General features: G+C 64.5%; 5 protein-coding genes across 5 annotated transcripts; all 5 read right to left on the bottom strand.

Annotated features, from left to right (window-relative positions):
* Positions 1 to 543: 543 nt before the first annotated feature.
* On the bottom strand, positions 544 to 2,736 carry LDBPK_060960 (2,4-dienoyl-coa reductase-like protein; the record flags this gene model as incomplete). The annotated part of the gene is made up of 1 exon (XM_003858354.1): positions 544 to 2,736. The coding sequence occupies one exon, from the start codon at positions 2,734 to 2,736 to the stop codon at positions 544 to 546; it is 2,193 nt and encodes a 730-aa protein (XP_003858402.1).
* A 2,053-nt stretch (positions 2,737 to 4,789) lies between these two features.
* LDBPK_060950 (hypothetical protein, conserved) lies at positions 4,790 to 6,139 on the bottom strand (the record flags this gene model as incomplete). The annotated part of the gene is made up of 1 exon (XM_003858353.1): positions 4,790 to 6,139. The coding sequence occupies one exon, from the start codon at positions 6,137 to 6,139 to the stop codon at positions 4,790 to 4,792; it is 1,350 nt and encodes a 449-aa protein (XP_003858401.1).
* Positions 6,140 to 6,828: 689 nt separating this feature from the next.
* On the bottom strand, positions 6,829 to 7,224 carry LDBPK_060940 (hypothetical protein, conserved; the record flags this gene model as incomplete). The annotated part of the gene is made up of 1 exon (XM_003858352.1): positions 6,829 to 7,224. The coding sequence occupies one exon, from the start codon at positions 7,222 to 7,224 to the stop codon at positions 6,829 to 6,831; it is 396 nt and encodes a 131-aa protein (XP_003858400.1).
* Positions 7,225 to 8,415: 1,191 nt separating this feature from the next.
* On the bottom strand, positions 8,416 to 13,953 carry LDBPK_060930 (hypothetical protein, conserved; the record flags this gene model as incomplete). The annotated part of the gene is made up of 1 exon (XM_003858351.1): positions 8,416 to 13,953. The coding sequence occupies one exon, from the start codon at positions 13,951 to 13,953 to the stop codon at positions 8,416 to 8,418; it is 5,538 nt and encodes a 1,845-aa protein (XP_003858399.1).
* A 1,150-nt stretch (positions 13,954 to 15,103) lies between these two features.
* LDBPK_060920 (hypothetical protein, conserved) lies at positions 15,104 to 17,440 on the bottom strand (the record flags this gene model as incomplete). The annotated part of the gene is made up of 1 exon (XM_003858350.1): positions 15,104 to 17,440. One exon carries the CDS (start codon positions 17,438 to 17,440, stop codon positions 15,104 to 15,106), a length of 2,337 nt encoding a protein of 778 aa, XP_003858398.1.
* Between the last annotated feature and the right edge of the window lie 827 nt (positions 17,441 to 18,267).

Here is an 18,267-nt window from a genome sequence, read left to right as displayed (position 1 = left end):
GCACGTTGCCACATCGCCAACGTTGCCTCATCGCGACACCTCACCTGCGGTTGTACATCGCTTTCTCCCAATGCCCTGAACCCTCGTCATCGCACGTGCATGCACGTGCGGAAGCGGAGGCGAAGGGGGCCGCGAGATTGAGGATCGAGCACCAGGCGACACCCAAGCCACTCGATCTCAGACACATCAGCCCGCCCTCTCCGCCTTTTCACACACACACACCAGCATAGCTCATTGCGCCGCTCACTGCCGCTCCTGCGACTCGCCCCGCTGCCAAGCAGCGCTTTCCGTCGGTTTGCCTTGCCCGCGTGTGCATGGATTGGACACCAGATGGCGTCCGCAGCGGTGTGGTCACATGCCATCTGCCCTCTCTTTGCCGCGCGTCATCCGTTCCGGAGGCCCCACAACTCGTCCCCACACGCAAGCAGGCAAGCGCTGCAGGGCAGGCTAGCAACCAGCGAGCAACGCGAAGCGCTGGAAAGCTGTGTGGATCCTTCACCAGGCACAGGCCACCGCCGCCGCGCGACCATCGAGATGTCAGCCTCATATCTTGTAGCCGATCTCGTACCCTTCGTGGACGCACTGGAGTAGATCTTCTTCGCCGTGTCCGTCGCCGGTGTAGCTGTCACGGCAAGAGCCGGCCGTGTAGATGCTAAAGTCGCCCATCATCTCACCTCGCACCTTCGCGCCGTCCTTCATCCACTCGTAGATCCATGTGCCGTAGGTGATGTTCGGCAGCATGCCAATGCACCAGACGATGGTGTCGCACGGCACGAAGAACTTGCGGCTGTCCGGTGGCAACGTGGAGATGTGCACGCCGTCGGCGTCGAAGTTCTCGAGCATGCCGTGCGACACCACGGTGCTCGCGTGCTGCTTGATCCAAAGTTTCTGCGCCCAGCCCCAGCCGCGGGAAAGGTCCGCGTCCTTGTCCGCCTTGTTGAAGATGGTGACCACGCGGTTGTTGCGCGGCATCCGCGGCTCCGGGCTGCCCAGCAGGCTGCCGTCCTCGAGGTTGACGCCCCACTCGTCCAGGTACAGCGAGACCTCGCGCGAGACGCGGGGGTCGTGCAGCAGGAAGGAGGCAACGTCGTGCGAGATGGCGCCGTTGCCGACGATGACGACGCGGCGACCTGCCGTGACGCTGCCGTCGAGGATGCGTGAGAAGGGCACGATGAGCGGGCACTCGGACGCGCCGGCGATGACGTGGGACGAGATGCGGCGCGGCACGGAGCCGTGCGCCATGACGACAGCGTGGAAGAACTGGTGGTTGCGAGCTACCTCCTCGCGGGTGAACTCAGTGTTGAGGCGGACGTTGATGGAGGACTGCCGCAGCTGCCGCGTCCAGTACTCCAGCATGGCCTGGTAGTTTTCCTTGCCAGGCACGCGCTTCGCGAGGTTCAGCTGGCCACCAATGACGCTTTCCTTCTCAAAGAGTGTGACGTCGTGGCCGCGGCGCCACAGCGTCAGCGCGCACGTCACGCCCGCCGCGCCTGCCCCGACAACGGCGACAGACTTGCGGTACGTGGCCGGCCTCCATCCTCGCTGGAGCTCGTAGCCCGAGATGGGGTTCAACGCACACGTGATGCGCTGGTGCTTGTACAGCCGGTTGACGCAGTGGTTGCAGCCGATGCACGGGATGCTATCCTCGCTGCGGCCCGCCGCTGCGTTGGTGATGTACTGCGGGTCCGCGAGCAGCGGCCGCGCGACGCCGACCATGTCGCACACACCCTTTTCGAGCAGCTTCTCGGAGAGCTCGATGGTGTGCAGCCGGTGCGACGCAACGACCGGCACATCCGCTGCACCGACCTCCGTCAGCCGCTCCTTCAGCAGCTGGCAGGACCGCGCAAACGTGCCATGCGGCACGTAGGCTGACAGCGTCTGAACGGGCGAGTCGTGCATGCCGACGCTCGTGTTCAAGAGGTCGATGCGGCCGCTCTTGGCGAGCACTTCGGCTACCCGTAGCGTCTCGGTCATCGGCGTGCCGCCGACCTTCAGGTCGTGCAGACATAACCGCAACGCCACGAGAAAGTGGTCGGGGTTCGCTAGGGAGTTCTTGATGGTTTCGAGCACGCGCACTGTGATCTCGAGCCGGCGCTCCAGCGACCCGCCAAAGGCGTCCTGCCGCGTGTTCACGGCGGAGGACAGGAAGTTATGCAGGAGGCTGCCCTCGCTGACAGGGATCTCGACCCCGTCGAACCCGGCCTCCTCGGCTAGCCGTGCAAACCGCTCGTACTCGGACACCACGTAGTCCACCATACAGCCAGGTACCCTGTACGGGTGCGTGTTGCGGATCGGCTGCACCGGCGACGGCGTCGACGTGGCGGACACAAAATGACGCTTTCGGGCGGCGCGGCCCGCGTGGAAGGCTTGGGCGAGTACGTAACCGCCCTCGCTGTGCACCGCCTGTGTGACGCGCGAAAGCGCCTTGGCGGCGTCGAAGGTGCCAAGCATCAGTGCATCTTTCTTCCACCGGCCGAGCCTCGACGTGCCGAGGCCGCCGACCACGATCAGCTTCGCGCCGTAGTGCGCCCGCTCGCCAAAGAAGGCGGCCATCGCGGCCATGTGCTCGTCGCCGTAGCACTTGAGCTCACTCTCCATGTTGAGGTAGATGGGCTGCATGTAGAAGCGGTTCGGCAGCTGTATGTGCCGGCCAATGCGAATCGGCGTGAAGAGGCGCGACGCGGCCGCCGGCCCCACGGCGCTGCTGCCGGTCGAGGAGGTAAAGCTTGCTGCCATCAGCGCGTAAAGGGGATGGGGGTGGGCGAGAACAATTCTGGGCCCGCGATAGGAGAAGCGCGCAGAGGAAGGATCGGAGTGTGCAGGAGCACCGGGCGGCTTGCGCGTGCACCGGTGAGTGCGGCTGCGTATGAGCGATCCCCCACACACCGCGGCCGCTGTCGAGCACTCTTGCTTGAGTAGAGTGCTGGGGAGGGGGGGTGGGGGGCAGTGCGGCGGCATAGCGCAGAGAAGTCGCCGAGTCAGTGGAACGCGTGCACGTGCATGCGTGTGTGCACGGTGAGGGCGGAGGCCGAACGACCGCAGAAGAAGAGGAGAAAGCAACGGGTGACGGCACCAGAGCAGGGATGATGTCCGTGTTCGAGGGCGGGAGAAAGGAAGGGTGGGCAGTGGCACAGTCGCAGCGCGGAGGGTGAAGAAGAGGGGGCAAGGGGAACGACCGTCGCTGTGGCACAGCATCACATCACGTCACGCAGTTTTTTTTTTTGAGAGGAAGGTTGTTGGCGCTGCCACTGCGCGCTCTCTCTCAGCGCCGCGATCAGATGAACGTACGCTCGCAAACCCTCTGTGCCATGAGCGCGGGTCTCTCTGAGGAGACGTGGCGGACTCTTCGGTCCAAGACAGATCGGCGCTGCCCACACAGACGCACACGCACCCGCTATGGTGCTGAGGGGGAGCAATGGCACAGCGGCAGCGAACGTGAAGGAGAACACATCCGCAAGAGCGACGAAGGTAGGGGGAGAAGCATGGTCGCTCCACCGCGAAAGCCCCGGAAGCAGAACGGCTCACAGTCGCACAGACGGCACGGGCGCCGTCGCGGTGCGTGGGGATTACGAACGAAAACGAAGCGACAACGAAAATACCTATGTTTAAGATGCAACGCAGCAGAGATCAACGCACATCAACGCGCACCGCCGCACAGCGGAACGAAAAGGGGGAGAGCGCTCAGCGAGAGGGAGAGAGGTGCACCAGGGCAGCCGCGTGACGGACATGGAGGTGGACAAGAGCAAACCATGAAGGAAGACTTGTTCTTTCCGTCGGCACATGACGGAGTACGCCAGCCATGATCATGTGCGTGTGTGTGTAGCTCTATCTGCACACCCCCCTCGCCTAGCGCGTGTGTTGCTGCCGTCTCCTCTCCTGCTGCATGCATATACGCGCCGCGTACACGCGCATCTGCCCCGTTTTCACGCGCGGTGAAGTGAATCCGCCCCCCCCCCCTCTTCCGCTCCCTTGCCAGATGAGGCTCGCAGCATACACAGTGACTGCTGAACGCCGGCGGGCACGGAATACCGCACGAGGGGCAACGGGCGAGAGGGAAGGCTGGAGGAGATATATACGACATCCACCCAGAGGGCGATCGACGGAGGAGAGAGAGAGATGGCGCGACAATGCACACGCATGCATGAGTGAGCACACATCGCCTGAGGCTCAGCATCACCGTCGCTCGTCGTCCACTGCACCTACATGCCACGCAAGGCGAGAGCGGTGGTGCACACAAGCAACGATTTAGTCGACGCTGTAGTAAGCGAAGAGGGCAACCATCCTTTTCCTGTCCGCCACACACACACACACACAGACACACCGACGTGTCCATGCAGCCACCACCACGAGCACGTCAACAAAAATACAGGTGCATGGGCAGACACAGCTCATCGGCCTCCGCTGCAAAACGGCTATGTCAACGATACCGAGCCCACCCAGCACCGCCCGAAATGTATCTGACGCGGCAGAAGGAGTGGGTGGGTACACATGGTGCGCCGTCCACGCGATTCGTGGTGAGCTTCTCCGAACGCGGTCATGTCCGCAGGTCTCTTCCGCACAGCTCCAGCTCAGACCACCTGTCCACCGTCACCAAGAGCCCGCCCAGCCGTGCCCGACGGCCGGCTGCAGGCTACCTGGCTTCCCCAGACAGAGTGTGGGGTGGTGAACTCTGTGACGCCCCCCTCCCCTCGGTAGGTGAGGTGCCGAGCGGAATACGGAGAAGGAGCGAGGCAGCAGAGCGAGCACGCAAGACGCGCATATGTGCGACGCCCTTCCACTCTTCGAGAGCTTACGCTGAGAGCTCGCGCGGAAAAGGCAGGGCGTGGACGCCCTGCATAAAACTTTGCGGCTCAGCCGGCAGCGCGCAGGCGACCACGCCGATCGACGGCCACGCATCCATTAGCTGGTGGATCTTGTCGAGCCGCTGGCGACACGTCATGCCGGCCGGGTTCACCTCCACCGGCTCTGGCACGCGCATGACGGACGCCGCACTCGGCGCGTTGCGCGTCGTTGGCGCGTACGGGACGTTGAGATTGGCGAGCGTTGTCCATGGATCCTCGGCCGAGGAGGGGGCTGCCGACGAAGCAGCTTCACTGTCGTTGGCGGGGCGGTCCGACACCCTTGGTAGACTCGCAGAGGGCACGTTGTAGTTCGCCAGCGTCGCCAGCTCATCATCCGGCAGCTGCGGAAGACTGTTCACCCACTGCTGCGGCTGCTGGTGCGCCGGCGCCCCCGCGTCACTTGCCGATACATTGGTGGGTGTGCACGAGTGATGGGAGACGCCGCCCGCAGCGCCGCCGTTGCCGCCGCGGTTCGGCGGCGGTTTGCATACCGAGTTGCAGTCACCGCTGTCGAAGGTCGACGGCGACAGCGCTGGGCCGGGGCCGCTTGCCGCGCCGCCAGAGCGGCCGATGTCCTCGATGGCGCACCATTTTTGGAAGAGCACGTCGATGTGCGCATCGCGAATGCCGCTGTAGCGAATCTCCAGCTGCACCGTCGCCACATCCACGACGCCGACCACCTTGCGCCACCCACACTGGCACGGCAACTTCATCTCCACGCGCGACGGCTCAAGACCGCTGCCGCGCTGAGGCAAGACCACGAGCGTCACGTCCACCTCCGGCGCCGCCAGCGTGTAGTCGTCACGGTTTTTGAGTGTCAGGACGTACGTGCCGGCCGTGAGCGTGAACTCCTTCGCTATGATTTTCTCCTTCCGCGACAGCGGGTACGTGATGCCGTCCTGCAGATAGACGGTGTCCTCCGGGGTGTAGCCCTCCTTTGTGATGAGGTCGATCTGCTCGATGGGCACGAGAATGCTGTCAGTCTTGCGAATGATGTTGCTGCACCGCGTCATGTACGCCGTGATCTTAGCAGCGCAGAACTCTGACAGGTTCTTGGAGTATTGCGCGTTTTGGGGGTTCTTGTCCGCGAGGGCTGTGTGGCGCACGTAGTTCAAGATCTGGATGCCACGCACGTATTGATGGTACACCGTGTCGTAGCTCTGCAGCAGCCGGCCAAGCTCGCTGCGGTAGCGGCTGCTGCTGCTGATGCGAAGCTTCGTCCGATCCACGTCGTACTCGCGCTGCTCGCACTGGCGCAGCAGGTCAAGGCCCTCCGCCAACAGCAGTTTTTGAGTCATGGCTGGTAGTGGTCAGAGGTGATCCGAACAGGGAAGGAGATCGGCTGCGAGAGGGAGTGGGCAACGGCGCCGGTTGCGTGGCAGAGCAAGCGAAGGCACGAAGAAACAAACAGGAAAACGAGGAAGGACGGGAGGCGGAGACGGTTTCGTTGCGCGAGAACTGCCGCGCAAGGCGAGTGGCGGGAGCGCGGTGCGCACAGATGTGTGTGTGTGTGTGTGTGTGTGTTGTTTTAGATCCGATGTATGTGATAGAGAGAGACGTAGAGGGTGCACGACAAAGGCGGGAGCGAGTCGATGCCGAGCGCGTGCATCCGCTCGGAAGGCGTTCGGAAACGGGCTGCATGTCTGTATATCGCTCTGTGCGTGTGTGTGTGTGTGTGTGTCTGCACGGCAACGCCGCAGAGAGGAGGAAAAGCCGATGCAAGCCCCCGCCCCACCTCTTCAGGAGAGGGTGAGGCCGTGCCTAGGCACATCGTCGTCTCACGCCACGCCGTTGTTTTGCCAACGGACTTGTGCATGCGCTCTTTGGTTTCGTTTCTTGCGCATCACACTTGCGGCTGCTTCGCCGCGACCGCTGTTCCAAATCACGCCACCTCCTCTCCCCTTTCCCTCGCCATACTCACGAGGGCCGCCAAGCAGCTCGAATCCAGTCAGCGGACGCACATGCGTGCGCACACGTGTGCCCTCCATCAGAGTAGCTTCAGCTGCCCAGTCACCTCGTCCACCAAACTCTTCGGCCCCGGCCCGACGGCTACGACGGTCTTGCTACCCGGCGCCACCTGCGTGCGGCCGGCGTCCCGGATGACGTAGTGAGGCAGGTTCATCTGCCGCGCGTGCTTCGCCAGCGCCATCATGGCGGCCTCATCAGGACACTGCAGAGCTACCTTCGAGCTGCCGCTGGCGTTCCACGCGTCATACCACTGTACCCACAACGCGGACGCGGGGTTTAGGGCTGACCGCGGGCTTGTCGTCGTGGTTGACTTGAAGGCCAGAATTTCCTCGACGATGGCCACCGCGGCATGCGCGCACTGCGCGGCGATCTTGCCGTTGCTCATTTTGAGATCCTTCCGGACGACAAGCGCCATCTTCACCGGCTCACCGGTCGCAACGAGGCTGCGCAGCGGCCGGCACTTCTCCAACGGCCGGCGGAACAGCGACGCCAAAAAGCCCTTCATGGCCACAAGCGCCGCAGCAAAGGTGAGCGCGAAGCCTACCGAAAAGCCTGCCCAGAACGGCTTCCGCACCGCTTCCGCTGAAACGGCTGCCTCGTGCTCGCTGGCGCCGCCGAAGGCCGCGTGGAGGATAGCGAACAAGGTGGGCGAGGAGAGGCGTGCCACCGCGGCCTCGTAGTCCATGAAGAGGTGGTGTGTTGGAGAGAAAAGGGGCGAGGCGAGGCAAGGCGACGCCGCAGCTGGGGAGACTGTATGACAGCGAAAACAGTACGAAAAGGCGGTGCGCGCAGCGGCAATCCGGCAACAGTTCGCACCCAACGTGCCCACTCTCTTCTCTGCACGAGCTCTGGGTGGCGTGCCACTGAGCGGAATTGCGTGAGCGCGACTGTGTACGCCTCGACCTGCACAGAGTATCGACGTGAAGGAGAAGGCGGAGTGGGAGAGGGGGAGAGAGTGTGTAAGACAAACCGTGAGACCGGTGCGTGGCGTGGTCGGTGATAGCCATCATGTCAAGACCCTCCTTGCGAGTCGTAACCGTGGGCGGCACCGTGCGCTCAGACGCGCCCGTGCGCATAGGAAAAGGCATGCAGCAGGCACACACACCTCCCCCTTCGCCCCGCCCCTCCTTTGCGTGCAGCGCGTCCTTGTCCCCCTGACGTCTTCCGTTTCAGCACGGTCACAGCGCGTGTCCATCCCATCCGCCTTCGGATATTGCGCGCTGCGGGAGACGACGGAGACGAAGCTGATCCTCTCCCAGCCCTGACGCGCCGCCTGCATCACCACCCTTAGGCTTTGTGTGTGTTGTGTTATCCTTCGCTGCGCAGGCTTGCGGGCGGCATGAGCATCTCCATGTACGGGTGCGCGTGCGTGCGTGCGTGTGTGTGTGTGTGCGTGCGTTCAACAGAAAGGGAGGGAGGGGAGGGGGAGAAACGAAGAGTATCCTCGTACGCGCCGCCCGCGTAGCCTCGGGTACGAGGGGCCGGCGGAGTGCAGCTCCATGGAGGCCACCGCAGCCCACCACAATCTACCGCCCCCGCCGCCCACCCGCCTACCGCAAAGCCGACATCACACGCACGTCGCTTGGGTGTTCCCGCCCGCCGCTTCTCAGTCAAACGTTATCACCACGGCGGAGGTGTTGTCGCTGCCAGAGAGGTTGTTCACGACGTGCTCCGTCAACCGCCGCGCTGCCGCCTGCACAGCGAAGAAGCACGGCGCGCTGCCGGTCGTGCTCGACAACGAATCCGCCGCTTCGTCGTCGTGTTGGTCACACACGGCAGCTCCGTTGCCGCCTGGCGTGCAGAGCGGGGCAGCGGGGGAGAAGCGAGCACTCGCACACTCTTGCTCGTCGAACGGTGACGGTTGCCGCAGCGGAGTCCGTTCGAGCGCCTCGCGGAGGAACAGCAGTGGTACCTCAGCTGTGTTGGATGCCTCTGCATCCGCCTCACCGACCCCTGGCGACTCCCTCGCCCCCATCCCCGCGTCATCGGACGCTTTCACTGCAGCGCCGTCGCTGCGCATCATCCGTGTCGCACCCCCCTTGGACTGCTGCTGTGCCGCTGTCAACTCATGGCACACGAAGGCGAGCACGTCCTCGGACGTCATGCGGTCCCAGACGCCGTCGGAGGCCATGATCAGCACCTCGCCACGGCGCACCTCCCACTCGTACACGTCGGCGATGTTGCTCACGGCGTTGTGTGTCAGCGTGACAGTCGATGCCGACGCCAGCGGAGACCACGAGGAGAACAGCGATGGCGGCGAGATGGGCGACGAGGGGCTTGGGGACGGCACCTGCTGCCGGCGCTGTTCCTGCACCGCATGTGCATAGGCTCCACTTTCTGCAGCGCTGGATAGAAGCGGCCCTTGTGATGGGGATGCAGGCACCTGTTTCGCCTCGCCATCAGCGCAGCGTGCATTGCTAGCACGCGGAAAATTGGCCCTTGAAGCGGCGCCGCCGTCCATGTTGTCACCCGTCGGACTCCGAAGTGGTGTACTCGAGCACGACTGCCAGCGCAGTCCCCGCACCGCGGAGCCGCCTTCGGAGGCATCGCTGTGTCGCGGCGTACTCGCGGGCGGCACCGACCCTGCGACTACCTTGACTGGCGATGACGACGATGTGGCGGTGGCGGTCGCGGAGCTGCTCCTCCCCATCGCTGTCAGTGTTGCCGTGGTGGCGGCGTTGGTTGCTACAGCAGAGGCCGCGAGCGACGTCAATGACACACTTGCGGACGCAGCGGTCGCTGATGCTGGGGCGGCGGAAGACCACCACCGCGCCGGTGCAACCTTGTACCGGTAGTCCCCGAGACCCCGCGTCACGTCGAGGCTGCCGTCGACGCGTCCAAGCTCCACGACGCCACCGGCGGCCTGAATCCGGGCTGCCTCGGATGGGTAGGCAGAGATGCGGTGGTCAGTGGTGCTGAGCAGAAGCTCGCCCGTCTGCAGATTGCCGATAATGGCACGGCTATCACCCAGATTCGCGATGCAGAGCCGATATGTGTCCTCTGTGCGCGCGGCCGGCATCAGTGGTGTGGACGCCTCGCCAGGCACCCCTTGCTTCATTGGCTCATCCAGCGTTGCAGGTGTGCAAGCGGCGGCAGAGCCACCGCTGTTTGACGGCGCATCACCGGCACCTGTTGCCAACGGCGGGGTGCAGCTTGTGCAGCTGCCCACCACCGCTCTTGCACCGCCGTGGCACGGCGCAGACGTCGTCGGTAGCTTGAAAAACGTTGCCACGCTCGCGGTCGACCCTGCGTCACGACGCTGGGCAGAGAGGCCGTGTGTAGCGTGGTGCAGGAGGTCGTACAACGTCAGGTCAAGGTGCAACAGTGCCTGCACAAGGGCAGCGCTTACAACCCGCTGAAACTCGACCGCCTCCATCGGCGCTGTCTCGTGATGGCCACGTAGCCGCTCCGCCCGTGGCCCTTCGGGACATACGTTGCAGCTTCCAAGGTCTCCCTTCCTCCGCTGTGCGGAGCTGTCGGTGCCACGAGACGCGCCTCTGCCATTTCGTGGGTCCTGCTCCAGCTGCCTCTGATAAGCCTGCAGGGCGTGCTCGAAGTGCTCCGGAAAGAACTGCGAGGCCAAGGACGCCACGGTGTCACCGCAGTGGCCATCAAAGACGCCAAAGCAGGCGAAGACAACCTCGTCTCGCACATTCGTGGCGTGGCGCGCCGTCGCCGTCACCTCCTGTGTTGGCATCGAGTCCGCATCAGCCCACTCTGTGTCTTCGCGCACTGCCCCGGCTTCTCTTCGCGCACTCGCTCCGCTGGCTGCTCCAGTGGAAGTAGGAGAGGCAGCAGCGGTGGCAGTGGTCGGCGCTGCAGTGGTGCTTCTCCGCACGCGCACCGGCAGGTCTGCCACCATCATGACGCTGTCCTCTTGCCTACTTCGGCAGCCGCGCAGCGAGCTAAACGCGCACCGAAACTGCGTAGCCGGTGACAGTGCCGTCACGCCTTCGGCAGCAGCGGCGGTGACGTCGAGAGAAGCGTCAAGTGCTGCCGAGATGTCTGCTTGAACATCGCCCTCCTCCAGCGCTGCTACCACGTCGCTGCCTTCGGCCAGAGCCTCGCTCGTGGCTGCGGCAGCTGCCAGCACGGTATTTCGTTCACGAGTGCACAGCACCGGCGAGGGCCACTGCAGCGGCGAGGTATACTGGGCAGAGGCTGTTGCTCTGGTGACCGCAGTGCTGGTGACCGCCGCTGGGGGCGCTGAGTCGCTGCTGCGCAGAGAGGCTCTTGAGGAGGGGCACTGGCCTGCAGGCAGCGCTACCAGCGGCGGAAGTGGCGCCAGTAGCAGTGCGGATGGCACATAGTCGCTGAAGCTGCCCAAGTCGTTGCTACCCGCTCCGCCACTCTCGCTGTCGACGCGAAGTATGGATGGAACGGCTCGCTGACTTCCCCCGAAAACCACCCCGGTGGACGCGGGGACGGCGCTGCTCACGCCGGTCAGCGAGGAAGAGTTCGCGTCTCGAATGCGCTGCAGCCCACAGAGCTCCGACTCCACCCCAAAGTGCACGAGACCGTCTCCGTCCGCAGGAGACGCGTGCAGCGCGGCAGAGCCGTGGGGTCTCCTGCCCCCGCCACACGTAAGCGCCATCCCGCCTTTGCTGCCCAAGCCGCCGATGTCTGCCATTGCTGTCGGTGACGAGCAGAGCGACGGGGCCCACGAAGACGCCGCCGATGCCCTTGCTGCTCGCGCCAACGGGCTGCCACGTGGCAGACTAGTCGATGTCAGCGCCATCCTTCGCGAGCTGTCCGGCGTCGCGTTCCATAGGCACACATCTTCTCCTCCGACCGACGAAGTGCGCCCTGGCACGTGCTGTGAGGTGAGCGACAGCGAGGGCCGCGGCGGCGCCACCATCGGAGATGGCGGTGGTGTCGAGCACGTCGACACCAAGCCCTCCCCTTTGGTTTGTGCGAGCGACGTGGCCGCTAGCAGGGTCGAGCCGTCTGCAACGCACCGGCCGGCCAAGTCTGCCAAGGAGTCGGCCTGCAGCGGCGGTGACCGTCTCATCGGCGCGGCTTCGCCCGGTACGCAGAGGGGCTCGAAGTACCTTGATTCGTGGTACAGCCGAGCGCGCGACTGCCACTCGGCGCACGCAGACGGCGATGTGACCGAGTCCGTTACCGCTGAGGGCTGGAGGCGGCGCTGCGATGCCGACGCCGAGAAAACAAAGGGTTGCGCGGGCAACCGGCGGCCGTTACTGGAGTGCGATCCTGCATCCGTGGGAGAGGTGCAGAAGCCGCTGTCGTGGTGGTGCGCCGTCGTCACGGGCGGGGAAGGCCACGGTGGCAGGCCGCTGCTGCCGGCGCTGTCACGTTGGCCGTGGTCCGGACGGAGCGAGCGAGGCGGCTCGGTCTGCCGCGGCAGCGATGGAGGCGACGACGCGTGTGCCGCAGGCGAATCCCGTGACAGGCTCTGTGTGGTGGCGTTTGCCGAGGCAGGCGGGTTGTGGGCACTGCCGGGATGCTGTTGCAGCTGGGGTGCAGGCGGCGGCGCTGCGTCGAGGGAGGTGCAACTTGGCTGGGGGAGGGAAAGGCGAAGCGATAGCGTGGCCGCGTGGTCGCGACCGCTGCCGGGGCCGCTGCACAGTGACGCATCGCATAGTGGTGGGCTGGCGCGCCCCCGCCTCACCCCGGGCCCGTCCTTTGACAGGCTTGCCGCGGCACCCAAGCAGGAGAAGCTAAGGGGCATCGGCGCGGCAATCTCACTTGCGCCACCCCTACCACCGGGTCGCCGCGATGGTGGCGGTGCCCCCTCGTGCAGTGGTGTCACAGACGCCGCGTCTCCGTCACCGTCGCCGCCTGCGCTGCCGCAACGCGAGCGCGCCGCTGCATGGGTCGGGTGCGGCGGGGGCTGAATCCACAAAGCATGCCCGCCAACGGGGTCCAGCGCACATGTGGCGGATGTTAGGGGAGAGGTGCCGCTCCCACTCCCAACGCCGACCCTCGTGCGAGCCCGGACCTGATCACGCCATCGCTGCTGCACAATTGGCGCTGAGACCGACACAGACGACAACGCCCGCGATGCTGTGGGGCATGGCACGAGGGAGAAGGACGGCGCGATGCTGCTGGGGCATGGGGAGAGAACGATGCGGAACGAGTCAAGCAGCGGTGTGCCACTGGTTACAGACCGACTGCGCGCGGCTGCGGAGGCTGCCATTGCTGCGTCGGTGGGTGTGGTCAGCGCCGTACTCAGCGGCTCGGTGCGAAGCTGCCTGCTGACGAATACGCTGCTGCCGCTACTGACAGACGCACAGAGGGGAAGCAACGGTGTAGACGCCGCCGACGCAGCGGGGGCACCGCAGTCCTCGACGCCGCGGCCCCCGCTTCGTATGTCCCCTGGCGACAGTCGCGGTGCGACGAGGCCGTGGAGCTTCAGAGGTGGCGCGTCCTTGTCGTCGCTGTCTGTCTCCTGCAGCGCCCTTCCCGACGACGCCAGCGCCGTCGCGATGCTGGATTTGCTCTCGCTACCCTCCACAGCCGGCTGCCACACCTCGGCACGTCTGGTGCGCGGCGCCGCATCATCGCCGATCAGTCCGCGTGGCAGCGAGAGTACGCGGAATAATGGTATGTGTGTGTGCTCGTCAGCGTCGGCACGCTCGGCCACACCGCCCCTCGCGAGGTCCCCGACTTTAGGGCTATCAATGACCGACAGCGCATCGCCGAGCGGCGCATCCAGTGACTGCGAGCGCGCTGCTGGCTCCTTCTTCTGCGCGCAGGTGAACATGCCAGGCGAAGGTGGTGCGACCACGCCGGTGGAGACGTCGTCGAGGTCTTCATGCGTCGAGGACACGCGGATAGGGAGCTCCAGGAGATTGCCGCCTTCGGCCTTCTGAGCGGAACCGCGACTCTCTTCAGAGCTTATTCGCCAAGACGGCGTCTCAGGTGCGCCACCGTCAAGGCGCTGAGGAGCGGTGCTGCGAGACAGAGGTAGGGGGAACGCAAGGCTCCCTGCAGCGCTTGTCGCTGCGATGGCGTCAGCAGGGGCAGCAGTCGGCGATGCCGCACGAAGACCACAGCGCTTGTGGGCCGTCACCACCGCCCCCGCAAGTTCGTCTGATAGCGGCGCCCCTGCAATACCTGCCGACGCGTCTCCGTTGTTCGGCGGTGAGCTCGGTGCCGCCAGCGGCGCTGTTTCCCTCATCACCCAACGCGAGCATACACACGTGCACAAGCAAACAAACAAAACAGTAGAAGAGCAGGGGAGAAGCTTGTCCGCGTGCGGTGCTCGGCAACGCACGCGCCCACGTTTTTGCTTCGCCCTTCCTTTCGTTTGTTTGCTCTGTCACTGCCACTGCCAACGGCAGCTTCCGCGCCTTACAAGGCGCACTGAGGAGCGCCCCTTCGCCCTCAGCAGCGCTGCGTCGGTGCGACGCGCCACTAAACAGAGAAGGCGGGCAGGCAGAGAGGAAGACGGCAGCGGCTGCAGGCGAGCGGTGGGAGGCTGTGTGCGTTTGTGTGTGTGTGTGTGTGTGTGAAGGCCCAAGACAGCCGCGCAGCGGTGGTGGGGCTCTCTGCCGAATAGCGCGAGGCGTTGAGGCAAGCGTATGCATAGAAAGTGTATAGATCTGCTCTTGGATGTGACAGAGCGCCCACGCCCAGGCCCTGTGTGTGTGGAGGGGAGAGGGAGGGAGGGGGGAGGTCGTTATGGTGTCTGTGTGTAGTGATGGCTCGCTGATGAAAGCTGGCGAAAGAGGGGATGTGAAGGCCCCAGAGAGAAGGGGACGGGCGGCCGAGAACGAGCCAGCTCCGTTCCGCTCGTATCCTTCTATGCTATCCACGTCTGCTGGTGCCGGTGGTGCTGGTGTTGGTGTTGGTGGTGGAGGGGTCTGTATCACTGCGAGCGCACAGGCGCAAGAACACGCGCCGGTCGCCGCGGTCTCTCGGGGTGCGTCGCCCGTCTATGAGGAGCCCGATCAACGTGAGGGATGGGGAAAAGGGCAGGAAGATAAGAGGCGACGCGAGCGTCACGCCTCCTTATGCGGAGGTGTACGTCGTGCGCACAACACACAGGGAAGAGAGGGTGGGGGTGGTATGGGAGGGAGGAGGATGAGGATGGGGTGGGTGTTGCTGCTACTGCTGGGTCTGCACGCAGCCGCGTCTGCAATGATGTGGACGCGGATGTACGCACAGACAACGCAGACTCGGAGAGCGCCGATCATGACGGCGACAATGCAAGGTGTTGATGGTGAGCGCGGTGGTCATTTCCTTGCCAGGCATATCACGCATGCATCCCCAAGAAAGTTCGGGTGTGGAGAGAGAAGGTACGTAATCGAGACTATGTGTCTCGTGCGTCACAACTCCACCTCCGCCGTAGCGACCAAGAAAGGAATGAGCAGCATGGCACACACCTGTCGTAGCGCCAGCTCCGAAGCGGCGGTCATCTGCACACGGCCAGTGCGGTGGATAAGGCACGTCACATGCTCCATCGCCGCAGCCGCCGCCTCATCTCTCTTTGCCGCCGATGCCTGTGCCGCCGCGACTCCGCGCTTGCGATTTTCGGGTGCAGCCTTGGTCGCGGTCCTGTCGTCCTTGTTGCTGCTGCTGCCGTAGCGCAGGGCAGAGTGGCCTACATTGGGTTCGAGCAACGCAGACATGCTGCCACGACCACTGTCCGGCGTGAGAGCCGTGCTGCCACAAGGGTTTTCCACGTTCCCGTCGCCCAAAACCATGCTGGCCGGCAGCGCTGGGTCGGCGGATGATATCCTATCCGTTGGCATCCGCACACTCTCCAGCCCATACGGCGCCGTGGACTCGGCAATGAAGGTCGACTCCATGAAGAAGTTTGCCGCACTCGCCTCCGTCACCCAAGCGTTGCCACTGGTGCTGGTCCTGGCCGGAGCAGCAGGCACAGATGGCGTGCCGGAGTCCATCAGCGGCTGTGCCACCGCCGTCAGATGCCCCACCAACGCTCGAGCGAGTGGAGGGCGTCCCACGAGCGGCGCTGCTGCTGCAGAGAGAGGCGGTGGTGGTGCTGGTGGTGACGGCGGGGTGGCTGTTCGCCAGTCCAGCAGGATTTGAAGGCTGTTCTGGGTGGCTTGGCGGCGCAGCTTGAAGGAAGCGACATGTTGTGCCAGCAACGCTCGTCGACGCTGCAGGAAGCGCACAAACTTCGCGGCATTCTCCGGAGATGCGTCCGTGTACCCAGCGCAGGTCCAGAAGCCCGTCGTCTTGTTGGAACTGCGAGCATCTGCGTTGCCTCCTTCGGATGCATCGCCGCTGAGCCCGGGCCCCAGCCGTGGCACCCCACTACGGTTTGCTAGAAAGGGCTTCTCCGAATTCGCGGCAGCAGCCGACGTGGCTCCTCCCCCACGACGGGCAACGCCACTGCCATCGCCTCCACCCACGCCGTGATCGTCGGCCTGCACGCCGAGGTACCACCGCCACCACTCCATCGGCGCATCACCGCGAACGTTTACACTCGCACGTCGCACCGATACGCGGGGGGCTCCTTCGGCGTCCCGATCCACCTTGGCCACGCCGCCGCCGCTGTTGATGTGCTCACTGCCAGGGGCTGCTGAGGCTGGCGCGAAGAGCGAGGCACGCAGGCCGGCGATCTCGTCCCAGCGCGGGGTCGCCACCGCTTGTAAAAAGTCGATCTTGCACGCCCTCGCAGAGGGCACCAATGGAGTCGAGACGAGTGTTAGCGGACCGTGGCCCGCCTTGTCATGCGCCAAGGACCCTACTCTAGCAGCAGTCGACGAAGATCCAAAGGCGGCCCTGCGCCCGTGTTGGCTGCTCGTCGCTGTATCTCCGGCCAGCGCGGTCGCCAGCGGCATGCCGCGGCTAGGTAGCTTCGCCTCGGCTTTGAGCACAGCAGTGCAGAGGTGTCGCGCACGCCCCTCTTCGCCGCCTTCGTCCTCCAGCATGTCCGAGAGAGAGTCTTCCAGCACTGCCCGCATCAAGAGCAGCTCCTCCCGGGCTGCTCTGCGCACTGCCAACGGTTTGCAGGCCTCGTGCAGCGCGTCACGGACGCGCCGGGCGAGCAGCTCCGTTGCAGCCACGCTGCCGTGCGTCGCCATGCGCACCACCCCAGATGCCAGCACGTACACCACCGGGCCGCGGTAGAGGGTCCTGCCGAGGGCAAACGGGGGCAGCCGCAGCACGCAGTGACTCGCAGCTCCCGTAGATCCGCGGTGAAGCTCCACGTTCCAAGCATGCGCCGCCAGCTGCACAAGATCAGGTAGGTGCAGCGGCGTACCACACCGCACAGCGCCATCCCCGCGGTCCCCAACGCCGTGCTGAGGCGGCGCGACGGTGCTGTTTCCGCGGTCGCCGCGGGCAGCAGCACGACCGAGAATAGGTGGTGGTGATGCGGTCAGCGACACGGACGAAGCAGCCCCGCCGTCACTCACGAACGCGTATGCGCCTGTGATGTCCAGCTTCTCCGTCGGTGACGCGGGAGCGCCCAACCGCGTGGCGTGTGATCTCGAGCCGGTCTGCGTCGTCTTTGCGGTCTTTCGGGATTCATCACAACGTGCACCGCTGGTGAACGCAACGCCACAGCTCTCCTCGGCGTCCGCGTCTTCTGGAGAGGATACCGCGGCGTCGTGGCCGTCACGGCCATCATCGTAGAGGCTGGGAAAGGTGAAAGCGAAGCGGCTGATGATGGTGCCCAGCTTCACGTCCATGGCCCCTTCAAGGGGTGTGTTCTCCGCTTACAAAAAAAGCGCACGTGGGCGTAGGTGCGTGCACTGGGATGCGCTGCGTGCGCAGTCCTGCTACCGTTCCCGCTGCTCGTGATCGCCCTTCACGCACGGCTTTTTTTTTTACGCGGCCGAGGGCCACACGGTGTAGAGAGGTGTTTCGTGTCTATTGGGAAGACTTCAAAGAATGGGCGCTATGATATCGGCCGACCCAAGGAAGAGGCACCGCAAGGTCGACACGGGAGACGCCGAGGATGCAGAGCTCGCAACCACCTCGAAACCGTCGCTGCTCACGCCCCCCCCCCTCGCCTCCTCCTTCACTCCCGCCCCAGTCCCTTCGCTGCGTGCGCTCCGCGCTGCAACCCGAACAGTGGTGCGAGTTGAACAAGAGAGGTGAGATGACGTGACAGACCAAGGGAGACGGCAGAGATACACGGAGCAGCGCAGCGCCACTAGACACCAACGCAGGCGGCTCGAACGCGGAAAGGTTTGAAGGTGTGTGTGTGTGTGCTCGGGCGTGTAAGAGGGGTGCGGCGCGTAATAGAGGACTACAGGAGCTCAACGCACGTAAGACTCTCAAGCAGCTAAAAGTGCAGGGTGAGGCGGATAGGTGCACGCACGCGTGTCCGTGAGATTTACGAGGAAAGCGGTTAGTGTGTGCAACGGCAGATGTGCGCGCGATCGATGTACGTCTGCGTGCACGTGCGCTGTACGTGTCTGTGTATGTATGCGGTTTCGAAGATGTGCGTGCGTGTGTGTGTGTGTGTAACAAGGCCGGTATGCATGCGAGTACCTTCGCTCCTTCGCCAGCG

The sequence above is a fragment of the Leishmania donovani genome, chromosome 6 (genome assembly GCF_000227135.1).
Source record: "Leishmania donovani BPK282A1 complete genome, chromosome 6".
In the NCBI taxonomy this organism is placed as follows: Eukaryota; Euglenozoa; class Kinetoplastea; order Trypanosomatida; family Trypanosomatidae; genus Leishmania; species Leishmania donovani.
This window is presented reverse-complemented; position numbering and strand designations above follow the sequence as displayed.